Genomic DNA, 21,420 nt, shown 5'->3' with positions numbered 1-21,420 from the left:
GAGCGGAGGGCGCCTCAAAACGACCGCCGCTCGCCGCTCGCCCGTCGCCCACCCACTCCCACCGGTTCCCGCCTAGCGAGGAGAGGGAGGGAAGGTGGGGGAAACAAGTTCTGCGGGGCCTCGGCTCGGCGTCTTCCCGTTCTGCTTCCCGAGCGGCGCACTTTTTGCCTGGCATGCGAATCGTCACCTTTTCTCCTTGGTGGTCTTCAGTGTGATCTGTGCCCCACGAGGGCTGGTGGGGTTGAGGCCGGGTTACAGGAGGAACACGTGTCCCTTTGTTTAAGGGGGTGGGGGTGGGCTTGTCTGATGCTGGGATGGGGGGTCGGAGGGAGGGGATACGCACCCCTTCGCTTTGTACGCCAGTGCGCTTAATACTCCCCCCCGCCCGGAATAGAGGTTCTTTCCTTCGTCCCTCCCCCCGCCCCAATATCTCTTTGTGAGGGTCCTGGGAATCTCCAATTCTGCAGGTCGATCTTTTTTATCCCGCTCGCCAATAGCCCCGGTGTCATATGCAAGGTTTGGCACATGTCTACGGGTCGCGTCTATGCCTGCCTGTCTGCTTTTTAAAATAAGGGGTACAAGCTGTAGCACACCTCTTCTTTCCTCCAGCGTTGGCGCTGGTTAGAGCCGGTTCTAGACTTAGATTCGCGCTAAATTATTCCGGATGCATCTTCTAACCAACGAAACTGCTTAACCTGCTTAGACCCATTGACCTTGCGTTGCTTCCTCCTTGCATAGGAGGCACTCGGTACATTAATGACCTCAGAAAGGGGCATATGTTGCTGTTTCTGCTCCATCCTTATTCTAATCTTATTTGGTGGTCTGAAATGAGAACTGTGGCGTTTATGTATAGCAGCTTGTAGAACTTGGGTGTCTCTATGGTGACATGCCCTCAAGGATTGTCAGCCCAATAGGAGTGTGCATGTCTCCCTCACAGAATGTCTACTCCAGTTCTTTATGTGGCTGAACATGGGAGGTCCTGCCCAATTTTGTGATCTAGTTCTGTACAAAGCAAGAAATGAGAATATGACTGTGTGCTTCACTGTCTCAGTAGCTGTGCCTTAACTGCTGCGAACTAGGCACTGCCCCTCTTAAAAATGGTATATAGGGTCTTTCACAGTGCAGAGTTGATGTAGTTGTTTGAACTAGAGAACCTGTAGTCATTCTGAGATCTGGTTTTTACAGTGGAGGAATAGAAAGGTCTACCAGATTTTATAACCGTGTGTTGTGTAACTGAAATAAGATCACTTTGGGAAGAAATATGCTGTTGAAGGTGTCTCCATAACAGTATAACAACAGGTTGTGCTGTGCCATTTCAGAGGTGCCATGATAGAATTGAACTTTCAAGCAAATGACTCCTGTTGTCTTCTTTCAGCTGGAGACATGTTGCCTTCCCTTCTCATGTCCTGCAATGCTGACTGTAGTATGTGGACTCTTGGTCTAATGATGTGAATTCGGCTGGTCTGCAGCAAAGTGAGGCAGGCTGCCTCATGGCCCTCTGGTGGATTGAATGACTACCTGTTAGCTTTGCAGTTCAACTTTTAGTGACTTTATCTGATCAATATGCTGTCAGTGTATTAGACCAACTACTAGTAATATCCTTCAGTGAATCCTTCCTCTAAGATACGTGAGTTTGATGAATGCTGTATGAATGTATTATTCTTTACAGTTTCACATATAAAAAGACCATTTTTGACTTTCTTGAATGGTGATCAAGATTGAGTTATAGTCCTAGGCTTATACCGTATCATCAGTAGTGTGTGGATAAACAACTCTTCTGTAGGTGAATACGAGAGCAGTTTGGCACAAGGCAACTACCCAGTATAGGTATATTATTACATGTTTCTGTCTCAAACAATGCAGACATTGCAGAAAGTCTGGAGGACAGCACACAGCACATTGCAAATATTCCTGATTAATTGTGGTTGGAATGTGTAAAATGCTGATGATGCTATTTCAGTATACAACATTAAGCTTGACCAAATGTGTGCTTGTGATGGAACAGTTCTGCGCTGGCCTCTGGCCCCTATTCCACCCTGCCCTCCTGAAGTTTTCCAGCACCTGGAGTGACCCTTTCTCCCTCTCAGTTCATGCACTGCTACCACCTGAACTTCATAGGAATTGCCCACTGTGGCAGGGTCATGGCTTCCAGCTTTCCTTCCATGTTCTGAGGCCACTTCCAGGGTCTGGCAACAATGGGGACTGTTTAATGCCTTTTGTAACACTAGGGGAGTAGCACTTTCCAACTGGCTGCCCTCCTTTTTCTCCTGGCTCTCCTTTTAAAACAGTGTGTCCAGGATGGCGGAGATCTATGTGATATAGAGTACCATGACCAGGATCAAACGTTATAAAGGTTTTACTCAAGTCAGATCTCTACCCCCAAAATGCATTTCTTCATAGTGCATCTTATAATTAAATTTGATGTAAAACTAGAGCTTTGCAAACTGCTGCATTCAGAAGTTAACTTGGTTTCAGTTTGCCTGGGTGAGTGATGCTAGCCTGATATTGGAAGCTAAGCAGGGTCAGCCCTGTTTACTATTTGGGTGGGAGACTACCAAGAAAGTCCAGGGTCACTAGGCAGAGGCAGGTCATGACCAACAACCTCTGGACATTGCTGGCCTTGAAAAACCCTAAATTTACTGTAAATTGGTTGTGACTAGAAAGTAGTTTCCACCACCTCAGTTTTGAGCAAGGAGTTTTGGTATAATCCTATGCAGTATGTAGGGGAAACTTAGATGAAATCGATAGTGTCTTCCTTACTGTTAGATCTGTTATCTTTCTATAATCAGCTGTCTCAAGACTCTGAAACTTAACCAGTAGCCCTTTAATATAGATGACATGACCATATTAGTTCCAAATTTGGGATCTGCTCCAGAGTCCATCAAAGGAACAGAAAGCTCTATTCTCCACTGACATAGGGACCATTGTCCAACAGAAAACCCAGCATTTAACAGCAGAAACTTTGCTCATGTTTCCAGGTGCAGTCAGATTTCTCACAAGTTTCAAAATAGTCAGATCAAACAGTGTAACTTCTACCTGGCACCTAAACATGATGACAAGGCTCAATACACCTTTTTTGGCAGAATAGCACAAAATGCACATTATTAGACATGAATACAAAAATAGACTCCACAAGTACATACAGTTTTGGAATGTATATAAGTGGAAATATTTATCAGTAGCAGAATAAATTAAAGTTTAGAAAAGCAAAAGGAAACAGTTAAAGGATCAAAGGCTTCTTGGCTCTTCATTTCTATAAGTAGCTAGCTGTTAAAGAGAATTAAATTTGATTTTAGATTACAGGGTCTTTGGTACTGGGTGTTCAGTGGAGAAGAATACATTTCTGAATGGGTGTATATTTTTGGATGTTGGAGAAAGTATGTGGCTTGAGTGAAAATACTGTAATTATGTTCTGTGGGGTTATTTGTTAACATTACTTTCAGTGATCATCCCTGACTCTGAAAGCAATCTTATTGGTGGGGAAGTAAGTGCTAAATGAATGTCCTCTCAAGGAGGAACTACTAGAGTAAGGGAACCTGGGTGCTAACTGGTCATGATGTCTCTGCCTGAGAGATCCTGATGCTTGATATGGATTGCTGATGTGACCCCAGGATTTGTTGCTTATTGCACTTTCCTCTCTGGCTCAAATGGTTTTAGAAGGAAATATTTAATGTTGCTGGTCACGGGAGAAGGAAACAGAAGTGAGGGCTAGGAATAATTAAATTTCAGACTGTAGAATGATATAGACATAACCCTGCAAATGGAAAAGCCAGGAAAGCTGGTTACTGTCAGACTTTGATACAGACATGCCTGAGCGTAATCAGATGCAGCCATTGTGTCATACAAATAATACTATGAGGAAAATCTTGCAAGGGAGGACTTTGTGAGGTACTTTTGAGGGAAGATTGATTAGCAAAGTTTTGTAAGGTATTCACCCTAAAATGGAAAGGAACAACAAAACAGTGCTCCTGCCACTTTAGACCAGGTCCCTTGAATGACAGCAAAGAACATCACATGATTCCTGAAAAAGAACTATATAGTACTCTAGTGGGAATGTCAGAGAACATGCCTGCATTCTTTTGCATCTGTAAAGTCTGCTATGGAATGGCGTTTTATACTGTATTATTATTGGAATTCTACTTTTCACAGAAGTTGGGTATATATTGGAAAAAACTAATTTTAAGGGAAGCCAGAAATGAATGCATGTATCAAATAGGAAATTAGTAACCTGTTGGGCAAATGAATATCAGTGTGCATGCTGAAACTGTGGAAGACAAAAGTCAGGTCTGTCTTTAATCCCCATTTCAATGCCAAATGATCCACATTAAGCATTTTAGTTTGTAATGATTTATTATTGATGATGACCATTTTTACTTTTCACTAGGTTACAGTTATTTGAGAACTCCCTTTATGATGGCGCAGAGGACAGGACAGGAAGACCCTGAGAGATACCTCTTTGTGGATAGGGCGGTAATCTACAATCCTGCTACACAGGCTGATTGGACTGCTAAAAAACTGGTGTGGATTCCTTCAGAGCGTCATGGATTTGAAGCTGCCAGCATCAAAGAAGAGAGAGATGATGAAGTGCTTGTTGAACTGGCTGAGAATGGAAAGAAAGCTGTGGTTAACAAAGATGATATTCAGAAAATGAACCCTCCCAAATTTTCTAAAGTGGAAGATATGGCTGAATTAACCTGCTTAAATGAAGCCTCTGTTCTGCATAATTTGAAGGACCGATACTATTCTGGGCTCATTTATGTAAGTAATAAACGATTTGGCTACCATTTATAAGGCTTTGTGTAGTCCACAGAAAGCCATTTGATTGGTTAAAGTGAAAAAAGGAAGTGCCTCAATGACTTACAAAATGACTTACAAAATTGAGTGACTTACAAAAACCTAACATTTGATTTTGTTTGAGCCACAATATTGTTCCAATTCAACCTATTTATTTATTTATTTATTATATTTATTATATTTATATACGGCCCTCCCCGAGGGCTCAGGGCGGTTTACAGGAAACAGGAAAAGATACAGATAACAGGTGGAGTCTCTTCTGGCCTTTGATTCTTGTAAGTCAGGAGGTTCTGGTTACATGGTTTAAGGACTTTATTTAGGTTTTTGCATACACTTTTGAGTAATTTATGTAGCTGTTTTCAGTGAGGTTTAAGCAAGGGTGATGAATAGGAGTGTGCAATATGTGCATGTGTGTGATTCGTGTATATTGGACCTGAAAAATATTGGTATTTCCTGGTATTCCCAAATCCCAATATGTATAGTATTTGGGTTCAGTAAATATTTGGTAATCTCAACTTTTTTCAGCTTGATTATTTCAAAATGTCTAAAAATGTTTAATTATTATCATACTAGGAATAAAGCCCATTTTATTGCTAAATAAAATGGGCGCTAGTGGGCAGGCCGTGGGGAAGCCTTCGCAGGGCGAAGGCTTCCCGGGGATCTGGGAACTTCCCGGGGATCTGGGCCATGACCGGGGCTGTTCTCCCGGTCGCGGGCAGGCCGGCCCGTGACCGAGAGAAGGCGGGGAGGCGCCCCCCCCACCACGGAGCGTCCTCGCTCCTAGTGCCATCCCCAGAAGGGGGCTCGACGCGTCGAGGAGAAGGCGGGAAGGGACCGTAGGCGAGGAGAATGTGGGGAGTGATGTATCGACGGCCGCAGGAGCAGGCTCGGCAGATGGACAAGACAGCAAGGCCGGGCCTGTGGCGGGGAGAAGGCGGAGACTCACCTCCGCAGGCCGGAGCGTGTCTGCGGCTTCTCCAGGGGGGGTTGGTTGATTCCCATTGTTGAGGAAGGCCGCTCCGTGGGTTCGAGAGTCACCGGGGCTCGGGCGGGTGGCAGCATCGAGGACCCGCAGTGGCCAGTGGGAGGGGAGGCGGCTCAGATGTCCGGGCGATGGCCGCGGGTGGCAGTTTTGGTGGAGTGGCGGTTCAGCGGCGCCATTTTGGGGTGGCCGTGGGAGGCGTGTGGGGGTCGCTGGTGACGGAGTGGCTCAGTGGCGTGGTCGTTGGGTTCGGCGCCATCTTGTCCGCGGTCGTCGTCTGTGGAATGGTGGGAGCGTCCTGGAGCATCGTTGGACGACAGTGAACTGTGGTTGTGGCAGCACTAAATTCCGGGGCCGCGCAGGCCATCGGCGGCGTGCAAATTGGAAGGGCCCGGGCGTCAGCGGGCGGGTACGGACGGTGGGGGTGGGGGTGGGAAGTGCTCGGGTGGTGGCTGGCGGGGTAGGATGTAGTGGAGGGCAGTTTGTGGGGAAGGGCAGTCGCTGGGTGGAGGGAAAGAGGTTTCCCTGGAGCCCAGTGGCGTGGGGCAAGGCCGTGGGCTCGAGAGTGGCCAGCAGCCATCCGGCAAGGATGGCTGCTCGGGAGGAGTGTAGAGTTAGCGACGGGCTGCTCGGGAGATGGGCCAAGTGTCCAACAGGGAGACGCGCTTTGGACACTTGGCCCTGGAGCGCTTCGCGGCTCCTGATTCGCTCCTCCGAGTCTTTATCCTGGACAGATCCCGCCCTAACTCCTCCCCACCAGCCCTTACTGATTTATTTAGTCTGTGGCGCCCCGCACTGCTGGACGTTTAAAGATTGTAAGCTGCTCTTAGCCCTCAGGGAAGGACAGCATATAAATGTGAAAAATTAATAGTTCCCAAAGGTAGTTATTTAAGTCATTGCAAATCTACCTGGGGTTTATTCAGTGATCTGGGGTGGTGGTGAGGTAGAGGCACCACATCTCCAGCATAGCAGCAGGAGCCTCTCTTCAAAAGACCCCCCCTCAAGTTTCAGAAAGGTTGGACCAGAGGGTCCAATTCTGTGAGCACCTAAAGAAGGGTCCCCCATTCTCCATTGTTTACAATGGAGGAAAGGTAGCAAAGCAATTAAAGCCCAGCAGAATGTCCCAGAGAATCTCTGCAGTAGAAAGTGAAGTGTCTGCCTGTATGTGTGTGTGGAGGGGGGCATTTTTGCAAGGCCAGCAGCAGAACCAGAGCAATGTGCCCAGCAGAACCAGTTCCACTGTAGCAGTGCCAAAACCCAACAGAACTAAGATCAAATTTCAGAATCTCTGCAATAGAAATGGGAAAGGGGGGGGGGTTCTATAAGGACAGCAGAACCAGGGCAATGTGCTAGTGCCCAGCAGCAGAACCCCGTACTGTTGTGGCAAATGCCAGCTCAACAGGACTAATGTCAAACACAGAATCATAATCTGATTGAGGGGGAGAGAGGTTGCAAGGACCGCAGAACCAGTGCAGTAGTGCCCAGCAGCACAGTCCAGTACCAGTGTGGCAGCAGTGCAAACCCAACAGAACTAATCAGTGTGACATCAGAGAATCCAACAGATTTTTTAAAAAAAGAAGGAAAGAAACAAGGACAGTAGAAGCCCAGCAGAACACTCAAAAGAGCAGTGTGGGTAGGCACTTTTGCTAACCCATCTGAACCAAGGCCAGCCCAGTATACACAAGCCTAATAATGTTTTGTTGTCTTCCAAAGTAAAGGGCAAACCCAATGAAGCCGTATACACCATTTCCCCAGGGAAGGCCTCAGAAAGTGAGAGGGAGTGATTTGTGTTCACCCTTCCTATATCTGCAGTAGGAATACACACACCAACCATCACTTGCTTTAGTGAAGGATTTGCAGCCTGGGTGCTGCAACTGCTCCTCATCACAAACTCTCGCTTTCCTGTCTCCCACCCCTGCAAAGTAGAATATTTCACAGCAAATTACCTTCATTATTTACGGTGCTTCTCTGGGTTTTGTTTGGCACAGATCTCCCTTTCCTACTCTACCCTTTCATCTCCAACAAGATGAAAAGCAGGGGTTTTTTTTGTGTGTGTGTGTGCTGCTGTTTTAATTTCAGCATGCACTTTTGGTTTGGGGGTGGCTGGTTCCTCACTGAGTGAACTTGCAATACTGCCTTACCCTAGTTTCAGAGATAAGGACAGTCAGGTTCTCTTATGCTACACCAAGCACTCAAACATGGCACAAGTAGAATTTGAATAAGTGCCGACATCACTAATCGGGATGCACCAGCATGCCTATCAGTATCTGCTTCTTACAAAGTATAGGTGTCTTTCACATTGTAAAAGGGCTGACCTGTGATATGCCAGCTTTTCAGGAGAAGATGTCTGAACTCACGGGTATTGGCATCGAAAATAAAATTCTCTGCCGAACTCGTCCCCATGAGAAGGTGGGCTGTGCAGTAGATATACCTGAGGCCCAGTGCCTGTGCTCTTGCCCTTATGTTTGTGTCAACATTGGTCACTATGAAGCCCATGGAGGGGTCTCTGCCTATCCCTGCCACTAGCTCAGCCTTTTTCAACCTTTTGACTGTGGAGTAACCCCTGAAAAATGTTGTAGGCTTTGAGGTAACCCTGAAGGTAACATCACCCAGGACCCCTCCACCCACCCAGAGTACAAAAACCCCCTCAAAAAACCTATGGAACACTCCACCTCCAAGTGGTCCAGTAGGCTGCTTCACCAAGCCTGAGGCTGGGATAGGCCCCCTCTCTCCTTCCCAGCCATGAAGAGTAAAAATCTCCTCATGTTACCAACCCCAAGAGGACTCACCCAGCTGGAGAGCAGCGACTGTTGCACTCATCACCATGACCAAAATCCAGGTGTTGGTGGCTGGAGTTAGGCTTCTGTTCTCCCTAATATATATATTCCCCCTGTTCCCCCATATATGTGTGTGTGTGTGTGTGTGTATGTGTGTGCGTGCGTGTACACGTACGCATACGTGTATGTGTATAGTTAATCTGTGCTATTATACTACTTTTTTATTTATATATTTAATTTATTATTGCATTTCTAATATTTAATAAGCTAATGTTTTGAACACATACACACAAACTTGTATTTTTATATATCTTCCTAGCACTGGCCTAGTTAAGTAGAAAATAAAGCCCTTTGCTGCAATTTAATTAAATGTGTTAAAAGTTAAATAATTCCTAAAGCAGACCCTTATTACTAAATGCATATTTAGCAGCACCAAAGTATTGTACCCAATAGCCCTTGAAACCAGAGGTACACACTTGTAGCACAGATCAGTGAATACCTCTTCCTCCCAAAACCAATTTTCTAGAAATTAAAAGGAAAAAGAAATATGGGGTGCAGGGGGAATCATAGAGTTGAAAGGGACTTCCAGGGTTATCTAGTCCACCCCCTGCACAGTGTAGGAACTCACAACTACCTGCCCCTCCGTAGTGACTCTAATTTCATGTCCAAGTGATTCTCCCCACCAAAAATTTCCAGAATCCAGCCTGATCTGGGAGAAATTTACCTACCATCCCACAGTGGTGATCAGCAATTTCCTGGGTGTGCAAGGAAGAGGCCAGAAGAGACAAAAATAATTGCGAGCCACAAACCCAGAAGGAACTAAATCCAAAAGAAACAAAAGAAGTCCTGACACTCTTGGCCTCATCCCACCCACCCTTAACCAATATATACAACTTCATGCATATATTTAAAGCCTGAGATAGAGCAAGGTACAGTTTACATGAGCCATCAGATTGAACTGAGATGAGTGAAGGGAGAAGATATAGTAGATCACTGATTCCCACTACTTTTTGGGCTGCTGCCCTCTTGGCTCCCAGGCCACATCTATAGTGCCCTCCCATTCCCCCACACACAAATACACGCCACTTTCCTGGTGTTAGGTTAACTGCAAATTCAAAACACACTGTATCACCTACACTTGTTTTTCGATTGTTGTGCAGTGGCCATATTTTAGTCTGGAAAAAAATTTAAATCTTTGTAAAAGTAATTAGTAAAAGCCACTTTGGATCCTTATTGGGGCGAAAGACAGATGGAGAAAGAGAGACACAAACAGTGGAAAATCCCATGGCCAGGTCAAGCAGGAGAAGGCTTTTCCAACCTCCTAAAGATGGAGACCATTGATGAAGGGTTGCCAACTCTGGGTTAAGAAATTCCTGGAGATCTGGGATGGAACCTGGAAAGACAGAGACTGAGGAGGGGGAAGTAACTCAGCAGGAATATAATCCCATCCAGCCCGCCTTCTGAAACTGTCATCTTTAGGAACATAAGTAGCATTGGCCTGGTCATCACTTGTCCAGGATTGGTACTACCCCAAGGCAGGCCAGGCAAACCATCTTGGAAAATCTCTTGCTAGGAAAATGCAACTGCAGTGGAAAGAATGTCTCTATTGCCCCCAAATTCCTTGCCACTCCCCTGGATCCTTCCAATGCTCCCATGGGGGGGGGGGCACACTGGCCACAATGGGAACCTCTAATCTAGGCAGTATATTTATAGGTAATAAAATTCTGTATTTCACATCTGTTCTCTTATGCCAAAGAGATAATTTCCTGAACTTTGATTGTGGATTGACCCCATCCAACCTGGATCTGCTTCAAGTCTGGAAGTTGGGAGAGGAGAAGGGGGACCTGTCCACTGGCTTGGATCCTGGGCTGTATTCTTTTAGGGGTGTTTTTGTTAATTCTTCTCATGGCAGCCCTAGTTGTTCCTGGGGAATTGGGAATCCTCATGGAGCAGCTTCAAAGTAGAATTGGGAGAAAGAGCCTCTATACTTGAGTCTCTGGAAATTCTAGGCAGGATCTAAGCTGCTGGTTTTATAGCAAAATCAAGAGAATTCTGAAGAGAAAAAATGGAAAGAATGAACAAGAATTACTGCAGATCACTAGCCCACAATAAGATTATAGCAGTCAGTGTCAAAGGCTTGAATTAACTGTTAAAGAGAGTGCTTAATTCCTCTGTAAAAGAGAGGGCAGGCTTAGCAAAGCTGCATGAAACACATCAAAGCGAAAGTCACTCTAATTTGTTAAGGTTTAAATATTTTCCAGTATAATACTCAACAACTGGCACCTTAAAATCAAGGGACATAACTATTCCAGTAGTGAGATCCTTACAAGTTATCGCAGATATTTCCTCTCTGATCCTAAAACTAAATACTTATTCCTACAAAGTAAAATCCTTGCAAAAAATTCACTGTGGGATTACTTTAGGTTTTTTTTTTTAATTCCTTTTATTAGAGTTGGAAGCATAAACATTTTAAATCAGTTGGAAGAGTTTCAGGAAGGGAACTTTCTCCTAGGAAGTGATTTCAATTCTGTTATCTGAGATGTTGGCTATTTCCCCCTTCATGTCACTTGGAAACTGAAATCTTAATTCCTCAGGCACATGTTTCACAAATACTTGATTTACAAGATTCCTGGAGGGCATTCCATCTTGGAGGGTGAGACTACTCCCTGCTGCTCTTGGATACCTGAAACTTGCATCAAGTTTGCTGCTGTCATCTCCAGGCCTTTTCACATAGTTCATTTGGGTGCCTTAGCTGCTCATGTCTTGCCCAGGAGAAATATGCTTTTAGGCATTAGAATAAAACAGGAGACTTCTGTTGCCTTTATATAGTAACACAGTTTATTCCAGAATAAGGTTTTGTGCATCCGAGTTTTTTGGAAGCAAGAGGTTGCATCCAAAGTAACTATACTTATAGTGGGAGCTACAAACAGACAGACTCACTCATGTGTGCTAGTTAGTCAGATGATAAATCACTAAAGAGTGTGTGACTGCAATACAAACGGCAAATGCTAACCTGTGGATTATTAGGAAGTGGATTGGGAAAAAGCCAGTATCATAATGCCCCTGTATGGTGTAGCCTCATTAGGGATTTTGTTTACAGTTCTGGTCATTGCACTTCAAAAAAGATATTACTCCATTGGAAGAAATGTTGAAAAGGAAAACACAAACAATTAAGAAGAAGAGGAGTTGGTTCTTTTATGCCACTTTTCTCTACCCAAAGGAGTCTCATAGTGGCTTACATTCACCTTCCCTTTTCTCTCCCCACAACAGACACCCTGTGAGGTGGGTGAGGCTGAGGGAGCCCTGATATTACTGCTCAGTCAGAACAGCTTTATCAGTGCTGTGGCGAGCCCAAGGACACCCAGCTGGTTGCATGTGGGGGAGGACGGAATCAAACCCTGCTTGCCATATTAGAAGTCCGTACTCCTAACCACTAGACCAAGCTGGCACTAAGGGGGTGGAACACTTCCCCTGTGAAGAAAGGTTGAAGAGGTTAGTGCTTGGAGAAACAGTTTAAGGGGTGATATGATAGAGGTTTACAAACTGTCTTATAATACAAGACTTTGCAGGCACTCAATGAAATTAATGAGTAGGCATAGAAAAAATAAAAGCAAATACTTTACCCAAACTTTACCCAAACAGTAACTAACACATGGAATTCACTGCTGGAAGAAGTGATGGTGGCTACAGTACAGCTTCAAGACTGGATTGGAGAAACATGGAACAGATTAGTCACAAGGTGTAGATGGAACACTGTCTGGGCTTGTGATGCTCTATATTCTTGGCTTTTGCGGGGCAACAGTGGGAGCACTTCAGGATTCCTGGCCTCACTGGGGGACCTCCTGATGGCACCTGGGTCTTGACCACAGTGTAACATGGACTGGATGGGCCTTATCCAACATGGCTGCTCTTAAATGGGCAGCTTGAAAATGAAATAATCTTTTGAGTACATTTACAAGAGGGCGTGAAGAAATACTTCTAAAACAACCTGAACTGTGGCATTCTTATATATGAACTAATTTTGATGTTCTAGAACTATATATTCAAAAGAGTTGGTATACATTAGGTAATTCCATGTTAAAAGCAAGAAAGGGAAGCAATTTTCAGAAATATTTGTTGGTGTTGAAAAACTGTATAAAATAAGGTTCTTCAGGGCTATTAGCTAGTGCTGGTTGAGCTTCATATAGTCACAGCACATTTCTATACAATATTTTTACCCAGTGCTGAGAAAGCCCTTGAACAATTGGAGGATTCATTTCTATGGGAGATTCTGAGAAATTGTGCACTGGGGTGATTCAGGTAATAAAGACATTCTATAGTAGTCTGAAAGCATGAATGACAGCAAGCTTTCTGGTTCAATGGGGGAACTTAATAAAGATGCTGGCTGTTTCCCTCCTCTCTTCATGTTTCTAGAATATCTAGTTGAAGTCGTTAGCTGCAGTTGTAGAACATCTATGTAGTTGAAGTAATATTACTGCAGTTTAAATGATACTCTAAGATTATCTGTCCCTCTGATCATGCCATATTCTTTGACACTTCCCCAGAAACCTCAATTTCTCTTATACAAGAGAAATTTTAAAAAGCAATCTCTCTGGGTTCAGATTTGAAATTAAATCCATTAATGTATTTAATTCTAGCATATAATATCTCCAAAAAGGCTTTCCCTAAAAATGGTAACATCATATAAGTACTTAAGGGTTAACTATAAAAGATTTTTTTAAAAATCTGTTGAAACTGATGGACATGATCAAAAGAGAGAACTTAGTAGACTATTTAATATATTTCATGGCTATATAAAATAATTGCAATTAAGGTGATATTCTACCCAAAATTTGGACCTATTTCAGACAATATGAATATCCAAAAAGTGGGATACTGTTGTTCTTATGTTTAGTTTTTCTTAATATTTATTTTGTTTGTATTTTGTCAGTTAACTAATTCCATATCTTTCTGAGCCATCACTTTTTACCTGTCCTGAGCCAGCTGAGAAAGGTGTCCTATAAAAATAATTATTATTACGGTGGTGATCAAATGAACTCTAATAGAGGGAATCATGGATTTGTGCATGTAATAACATTGACATTGAGTTATATTTTATAGCCTGAGATTTCTTTGGTATGGTAGAAAACTTTTGCCCCAGATGTTTACTTTTGGAACAGATCCACTAAATATAATGAGTGTCTACATTTCCATAGGCTTTTCAACAAAGCCCAGGTTTATTTTTTAAAATTAATCTCCCATGGGCTGGCAGTTCATATCTGTGAATACAAGATTGTAGGAGTTAACAAGCCTTTCTTCCCCTTCTTCCCTTGTAGACATACTCAGGACTATTCTGTGTAGTCATAAATCCGTACAAGAACCTCCCAATTTACTCTGAGAACATCATTGAGATGTACAGGGGAAAGAAACGGCATGAGATGCCTCCACACATTTATGCAATATCTGAATCAGCATATAGATGCATGTTGCAAGGTAAGAAACTTAATTCATTTTTATACATCAATGTTTCAGAGTTTGTTGTAAATATATCAGAAATAAGTAAATCTGTGGACAATATTTGAATTATCTGCTGTTTGTTAACACATTGTATTCCCTTCTTTAGGGGATTTGTCTCCTGCCTGTCAAACAAGTACCAAATAAGATAGAGAGACTTACCATCTGGGGAATTAGATTAGGTGGCCAGTGACAGGGTGGATAGCCAACCCTAAGGATGAAGGTTTATCTTAAATTTGTGTGTCTCCCATTCCCTGGTGTGAGGTGTCTGTCAATTGAGTGAGGAGTATAATCTTGCCTATAGAATAGTAGTGCAGTCCTGGGTTTGAGGGTGGCATACATTTTCCTAAAGGATTACTTGAGGTGTAGCTTCTCACTCATCTGGAAGGCATCACTTACATTCAACGAATAAGAGATTTGGGTAATTTCCCATTAAGCAACAGGACAAACAGGTATAGTGAGAATAGGGAGGGGACGGTGTGTGATTTGAAGGTTCCACATGGTTTGGCTAGTGTGGGGCTATTTGCTGCACTGTCATCTTATCCTCAAGAGCAAGTTGCCTTCGTAGCATTTGCTGTGTTACGTGTAGGGGCTCTCCCGCCAGATATTTGGTTGAGGTTGACCTGAACCAACACCTTCCACTGGGCCCCCGGGCCTCCATCCCATGAAACTCTTTGCATGAACTGACCAACCATGGGTCCATCAGTATGCTTCAGTTGTGAATTACTATTCTCATTACTTTTCTGTTGTTCAATTGTACTGTTTTGTACTATTTGTTCTATTGTTGTTACTGTTATTACTGTTACTTATGGCTACCAATTCTCTGTATTCTTCTGTTCTGCTATGTTTCATGCAAACCGTCCTGAGCCTAGGGGGAGGGCAAGTATATACATGTAATAAATAGAATAAATAAATAGAAAGTATAGTGGTCCATTGTCGGTTGGATGGTTATATCTATCTCAAATGGTACTTGTCTTGTTTCTGTGTGGCAGTACGAAGTGGAAATGGATATGTTGATTTGAAAGTTTTTAGGGATTTCTGATCCCCAAGAACAGGGTACCTTCTTATTGAATATCTTGTGATCTAGTGTTCATCATAGTATGCCTTGGGTTGAATAAATTACATTGGCATTATAAAATGCTGTGAAATCTAATATTGTCCCCCCAAATTGAGATTATAGCACATATTGTATTTGACTGCCCTTTGAGAGCTAAGAAGTTTATTTTGTCTTTATTTTCTCTATAATTGCAGACTCTAGTACAACAATTGAGCCTGAGATGAGTAGGCCTCTTTCAGATTCTTATTTCAGTGTTATCTTCTAACATTGCTCTGTTGTGTCCCATGTGGTATTTAGCAGCATAATTAAAGTAAGCTATGTAAATAAATCTTGGGGCATTCTGCACTTAGATGAAGTCTTATAAAAATTGTTGAAACAGATTGCTGTAAACTACATTATCAGATTGGAGTAATGATTAACCTAGTTAAATTGTTGATAACTGATTTTGAGCAGTAGTTGACTTATAATAGTATTGATCTTTGGGGAATGTGTAAAGTCTCATGTGTAGAAAGTACTGACTTGTCATTTAATAGTAAAGATTGAAATATTTATGCTTTATGCTTTGTCTTAAACAGGAATTTTGGATCTTGAAAGTCTTGTGTTGTTGACACTTCTATTACCTTCTAGTGTAATGCTTGTACTTCTACCCTCTTGTGCAATATGTCTAATTGTCCTCTGGTATAATTCATAATCTTGGTAGGTTTCATATCAACAAGTTGCTTTTGGAAGTACAGTAGTATGGCTTAACCAGTTGAATGGTGAAATTATAGGAGGACATGACTGATTCCCTAGAACAGAAAGGTATCCCTGCTACTTCCATCTGTTGTAGTTTATGTAGTACATCTGGCTTTTTTCTTGCACGAGTCTTGCATCAGTCTACTCTTTCCCTTTGGTGAAATTCATTGTACTAGAAAACAGACTAAAACAGGAATAGGGCTACAGGTCTGTTTCTTTTATAGTTAACCCTTAAGTACTTATATGATGCTACATGTGTAGGAAAAGTCTTTTTGTCCATATTATCTGCTAGAATTAAATACATTGATGGGTTTAATTTCAAATCTGGACCCAGAGAGGTTGCTTTTAAAATTTCTGGGGTGTCAAAAAATTGAGGTTTCTGGGGTGTCAAAAATAGGGTTAGGAACCAAAGATACCCGCTCCAACTCCATTGTGACAGCATACTGTTCCAAGGAGACCATCTGTTTGGTGAGCCATTGGAATGCATCTTAATAGAGACCAAGGTTTAAAAACGTGTTATGCCAAGATATGTCAGGTAAAATACAGACAACAGGTCCTTTCAACTGGGATCCTTTTGTTCCCAAGGCACTTGTCCCAGATTTTGTCAGGAGTACCAACAAGGCTCCTGGGCCCAGGACAGAAGGGGGTAAAGATGTGGAGGCTATTTCTCAAGGCCACCTAAAGCAACTAGATACGACAAGCTCGAGTATGACAACACTCAACCTAGAGCATGACTTACCACATGCGGCTGCCTGTTGCTATTCAAGCATCAGTGGAACCAGCTCTTGATAGATAACTGAGCAAGAGAAACTATACAAGATAGAATTCGAGGTCCTCCCATCAGACAGGTTCATGATATCAATGCTACCTCTAAATCAGAACAAAAGACAAATTCTTATTCAAGCAGTCAGTCACCTGTTAACTATTTAGGCCAGTGGTTCTCAACCTTCGTAATGCCATGACCCCTTGATACAGTTCCTCATGTTGGGGTGACCCCCAAATATAAAATTATTTTTGTTGCTACTTCATAACTGTAATTTTGCTACTGTTATGAATCGTAATATAAATATCTGATATGCAGGATATATTTTCACTGTTACAAATTGAACATAATTAAAACATATTATTTTATTATTATTATTTAATTTTTAGACCGCCCTTCTCCAAATAGGTCTTAGGGTGGTTTACAACATAAATAGTTAAAACACAATAAGAGGGAGCCTAGGAGCAATTTTGTCAATGGCGGCCGTAAGGCGGGACTGCCAGTCCTCCACCAAGGCTGTCAACGAGGTGCCGGAGGGCATCGGGTCCCGCAGGGCATTCAGGAATCTCTCAGATTCCATGAGTCTCTGCGGGCTGACTAGAATACATCCGTCACCAAAACGGAGAGGGGGTGGCATCCTCAGTCGAGCCTTCAGGGCATGGTGGTCTGACCATGGAACAATGTTATTCGTGATTAATCGTGAATAGTGATTAATCACAAAAACAATATGTAATTGTACCCTGTTTGGTAATGCAGATCTGACCTAAAGAAAATATAGGACAAAAGTGTACGAATTTGGGTCTCGGTGACTCTGCTGTTATTTTATGTTCCATATGCAAGGTGTGGGCACCAAGTTTGAAGGGCCACAAAAGTCAGCTCCACACAAACTGACTTTTGTTCCAGGTATCAGCATAATAGCTTTCCTTATAGGAGCCAGGCCACTGCTGACCTGGAAATGAAATTTATGGTCACCCAACAGCTATTCTGAGTTGCAAACCTATTTAAACCCAAGTTCTTTATTTGTATTTTCTCCCACTGACCAGGATGAGGGCAGTAAGTTTAATAAATAAATGAGGCTTGCCTGATTTCATCAGAACTCAGAAGCCCAGCAGGATTGGTCCAGAACCAGGGAATGGCAAACTACCTCTGAACATTTCTTGCCCTGAAAATCCCATTTACAGGGTTTCCATGAGTCTGCTATGATGGGAGGGGGAAATGGGGAATATGCTTCATAAAAGCACTTTCCACACATAACATACCTTGAATTTAATCCTGAGGAAACGATTTGTGGTTTGCACCCTGCCTCAATGAGTCAAAAAACATTCCTTACTTCTCTAAAGAAGTAGCTAATACCATGATGCGTTTACAAATTCCAAAACATCTGGACTCTACAGTCTGGTGAGAAATATGGTTGATGTCTAACTCCAGCATGTGTTTTTGTGGCCGGATGTACATATTGGCTCTGCTCGGCCACCTCAGAGCTCATGAAGCTGCAGAGATCTTCAAAGTGGTGTGGAGGAGGACAACCACACGGTGAGCAGGGGTGCTCCTGCTCACCATGCCGTGGATTTTCCTCCATGCTGACTTGGAGATCTCTGCAGCTTTGTGAGTTCTAAGGTGGCCAAGCAGAGCTGAGGCATACATCCTGAGCCTTGCTGGCGTAAAATGCGGGCCAGGGCAAAGGGTCTGCTCCAAGACTGGCTTTTGCAAGTAGGGAGAAATCCGGTGCAGGGATTTGCGGTGTAGCTGACAGCCGGGCAAGATGGCCTCTAAAAGTGTCATGACCCCCAGGTTGAGAACTGCTGATTTAGGCCATAGAACTGGTTGCCATCCCCAGAGCACTTTGAAGGAGTGTATTCTTATTTTTTCACAGTTCCAAAGCTGAATGGAAACTGGTGAGCCATGCTCAATCTGAAATGTCCCAACTGACACATCAAATGAAAGAAATTCAGGATGGAGACTCTTCAATCCATGGAGAATCTCTCCAAGACAGCAAATTTCTGACAACCTCCATGTTCCAGTCTTTCTATCACACCACTGAGATTTTGCGTGGGACAGTAACACTTTCAGTATTGTGCCCTTTCCTTCAGCTTTCCCAAGCTTCTAGTCAATTTGGTGGTGATTCTAAGAGGGAATATACACTTACATGCTTAATTGGATGACATTGTGTGGGCCAACACTTTACCTCAAGAGATGAACAGCACAACAGAGGTCATTAAGATGTTGTGCGAGTTAGGCTTTCTTGTCAACCCCAGCAAGAGCAAGCTAACACCATCTCACTCAACACCTCAGTATTATCATAGGGCATTCTTTCTAACAGAAAAGATTGTCAAAATCAAGAATCTGGTCATGGACATAAGGAAGAAAAACATCTCTCTCCTGGCGTTAACAAGTCTACTGGGACTGATAGTAGCCAACACTGAAGTCCTTCAATGGGGCAGATGGCATGTAAGACAATTGCAAGAATTCCTGAAGCCCTTCCAGCATTTAATTACATAATGACAGGATCTCTCCATAACATTAACCCTACAACTGAAATGGCATGTCACCTGGTAGACAAGAAAGAAAAATCTTCAAGTAATGTTCTACTCAATCCCACACCAGGTTCAGATCTTCATGGATGCCAGCCTGAAAGGCTGGGGGTAATCTTGAGCAAATCTTTCATTTAAGGTACACAGACAATACAGGAAATGATATTTCCAATTAGCATCCTAGAGATTAGAGCAAAATTGCTAGCACTGAAGCAGTTTGCCACTCAGATTCTGAACAGACGTGTTGGTAAGAATGGACAATGTAGTAGTGAGGACATATCTCAACAAATGGGGTCCTGATCAAAGGGTCTCCTGAAAGAGGTAATCAAAATAATAATTTGGGTAGAGAAAAATCTGTTCTTAATTCATGCAGAGTGTATAAAAGGAAATCTCAGCATACAAGCAGAGTGGCTCAGTCAGCAGACCCTACAGGAGTGAGAGCGGTCTTTGAAAGAAGTGGTCCAGATGATAATGGAGAGATTCAGGACACCGGTCATGAACCTGTTAGCATCAGTGGAAAAGAAGAAAGTACTGAGGTTCATGTCCAGGTTCCCCCATCCAAAAGCAGAATGCATAGATGCATTAACATCAGAATGGCCAAAAGGCCTACTTTATGCATTTCTGTCTGTTCTTATAATTCCAAAGCTCCTATGGAAAGTAGTACAACAGAAAACAACAGTTCTGTTAGCACTCTATTAGCCAAGGAGACCTTGGTTTTTGACAATCATCCAACTAACTCAAGAGGCACTCCTCTCTCTGCCCCAAATACTGGAGTTCCTGAGTCAGGGACCAACTTTGATCCAGATTAGATGAAGTTAACCATCTGGAAATTGAAAGGGGCCAACTGACGAAAGCAGGTTGCACTGATGAAGCGATTCATACTGAATTGGCATCTAGGAGAGATTCCATCACAAGAATATACAATGTAACATGGAAGGCTTTCTTCCACTGGGGAAGATGGGGAAAAAGTAGACTACTTATGTCCCTTGATGAAAGTTATTTTAGATTTTCTACAGGATGGTCTAACTCAACGCCTTAAAACTGCAACACTGCGTAGACAACTGGCTGCCATAGCATAAGTCTTTCCACAAGTGGAATCTTACGCCCTTGTTTTAACACCCACCCATAATACACTTCCTAAAAGGAGTGTTGGACAAAGCTCCACTCAAATCCATAGGTTTCCCTTGTGGAAGCTTAATGTGGTGCCTCATGGTTTAACCAAGGAACCATTTGAACCATCTCAGCAATATCTCTTAAATGACTAAGTATGAAGACAATCTTCTTGGTGGCCATTATTTTGGCAAGATGCATCTTGGAATTAGGAGAATTATCAACAAAATCTGAGCTATCTATCCTAACCATGGTTCCTCTATATATTTGTGAAACAGCCTGGGGGGTGGAATGTGTCTGGCTGTCCAAGTTGGAATAGGGCCAATCAGGGTGCATCCAGCTTTGCCAAAAATAGATACAATCTTTCATAGGACGCAGGAAATAATCCTTCCGTTGTTTTATCCCCAACCAAAGCATCCTACAGAAAAGAAGTGGCATACTCTCGATGTGAGGCGAGCCCTTAAGGCATACCTCATCTGCATGGAATCCTTCAGAACACTGGAAATCCTGTTCATTTTGCTCCCAGCTCCCAACCTTGGGGAAAAGATGTCAAAGGCAACCATTGGTAGAAACGTAACGTAGTTGTATTGTGGAAGCATAGAAATCTTTCGAGATGAAGGTACCACTGGGCATTATGGCGTACACAGTCAGAAGAGCCTCCACTAATGCAGCCTTAGCTAATAGGGCATGGGTGTTAGAAGTTTGCAAAGCAGCAACAAGGATGTCCATAGCAATGTTCACAAGGCATTACAAGCTTGACAAATGCAGCTGTGCTGATACTGCGTTTGACAGACAGGCATTGCATCATGTTCTGGATCCAATAGATGAAATCCCACCTGGAATACAGTGGTGCTGTAGAAAGGCCCATCATTCCAGATGTCCTACGCTCCAGGGGGAGAATGACCATTGTACTTAAGGTCCTTCTTCCCTCAAATAAGGAGGACATCTAGCTCCGCCCTAATGGTTATTGGATCCTTAATTATATTTATAGTCAGGCACAGGAGCAGGGTCAAATATAGTCGCTAGATAAATCTGTCCTCTAAACTGTATTTTCTATTTGCCTAATTTTTTGTTAAAGTTGTTCAAAGTTGGTTATAGTTATAGTTAAGATCAGCAAGATGGCTTTTGCTCTCAGACTTGAGCATGCATGACAGGAAGTGGAAGGAGAGTGTTTTTCT

The 21,420-nt window shown here is 43.0% G+C and overlaps 1 protein-coding gene across 3 annotated transcripts in view; it reads left to right on the top strand.

Moving 5' to 3' along the window:
* MYH10 (myosin heavy chain 10) overlaps window positions 1–21,420 on the top strand; it is a 95,728-nt gene that overhangs the window by 165 nt on the left and 74,143 nt on the right. For all 3 annotated transcript variants that reach the window (XM_077327486.1, XM_077327485.1, XM_077327484.1), the window contains exons 2-3: window positions 4,385–4,758; window positions 13,869–14,025. In XM_077327486.1, the coding sequence (XP_077183601.1) occupies window positions 4,411–4,758; window positions 13,869–14,025 (505 nt within the window). In that variant the 5' untranslated portion in view covers window positions 4,385–4,410. The remainder of the gene's footprint in view (window positions 1–4,384; window positions 4,759–13,868; window positions 14,026–21,420) is intronic.

This window comes from Paroedura picta, chromosome 3 (genome assembly GCF_049243985.1).
Source record: "Paroedura picta isolate Pp20150507F chromosome 3, Ppicta_v3.0, whole genome shotgun sequence".
In the NCBI taxonomy this organism is placed as follows: domain Eukaryota; kingdom Metazoa; phylum Chordata; class Lepidosauria; order Squamata; family Gekkonidae; genus Paroedura; species Paroedura picta.
The sequence above is the reverse complement of the archived record's forward strand: the minus strand, read 5'-3'. Positions and strand labels throughout refer to the sequence as shown.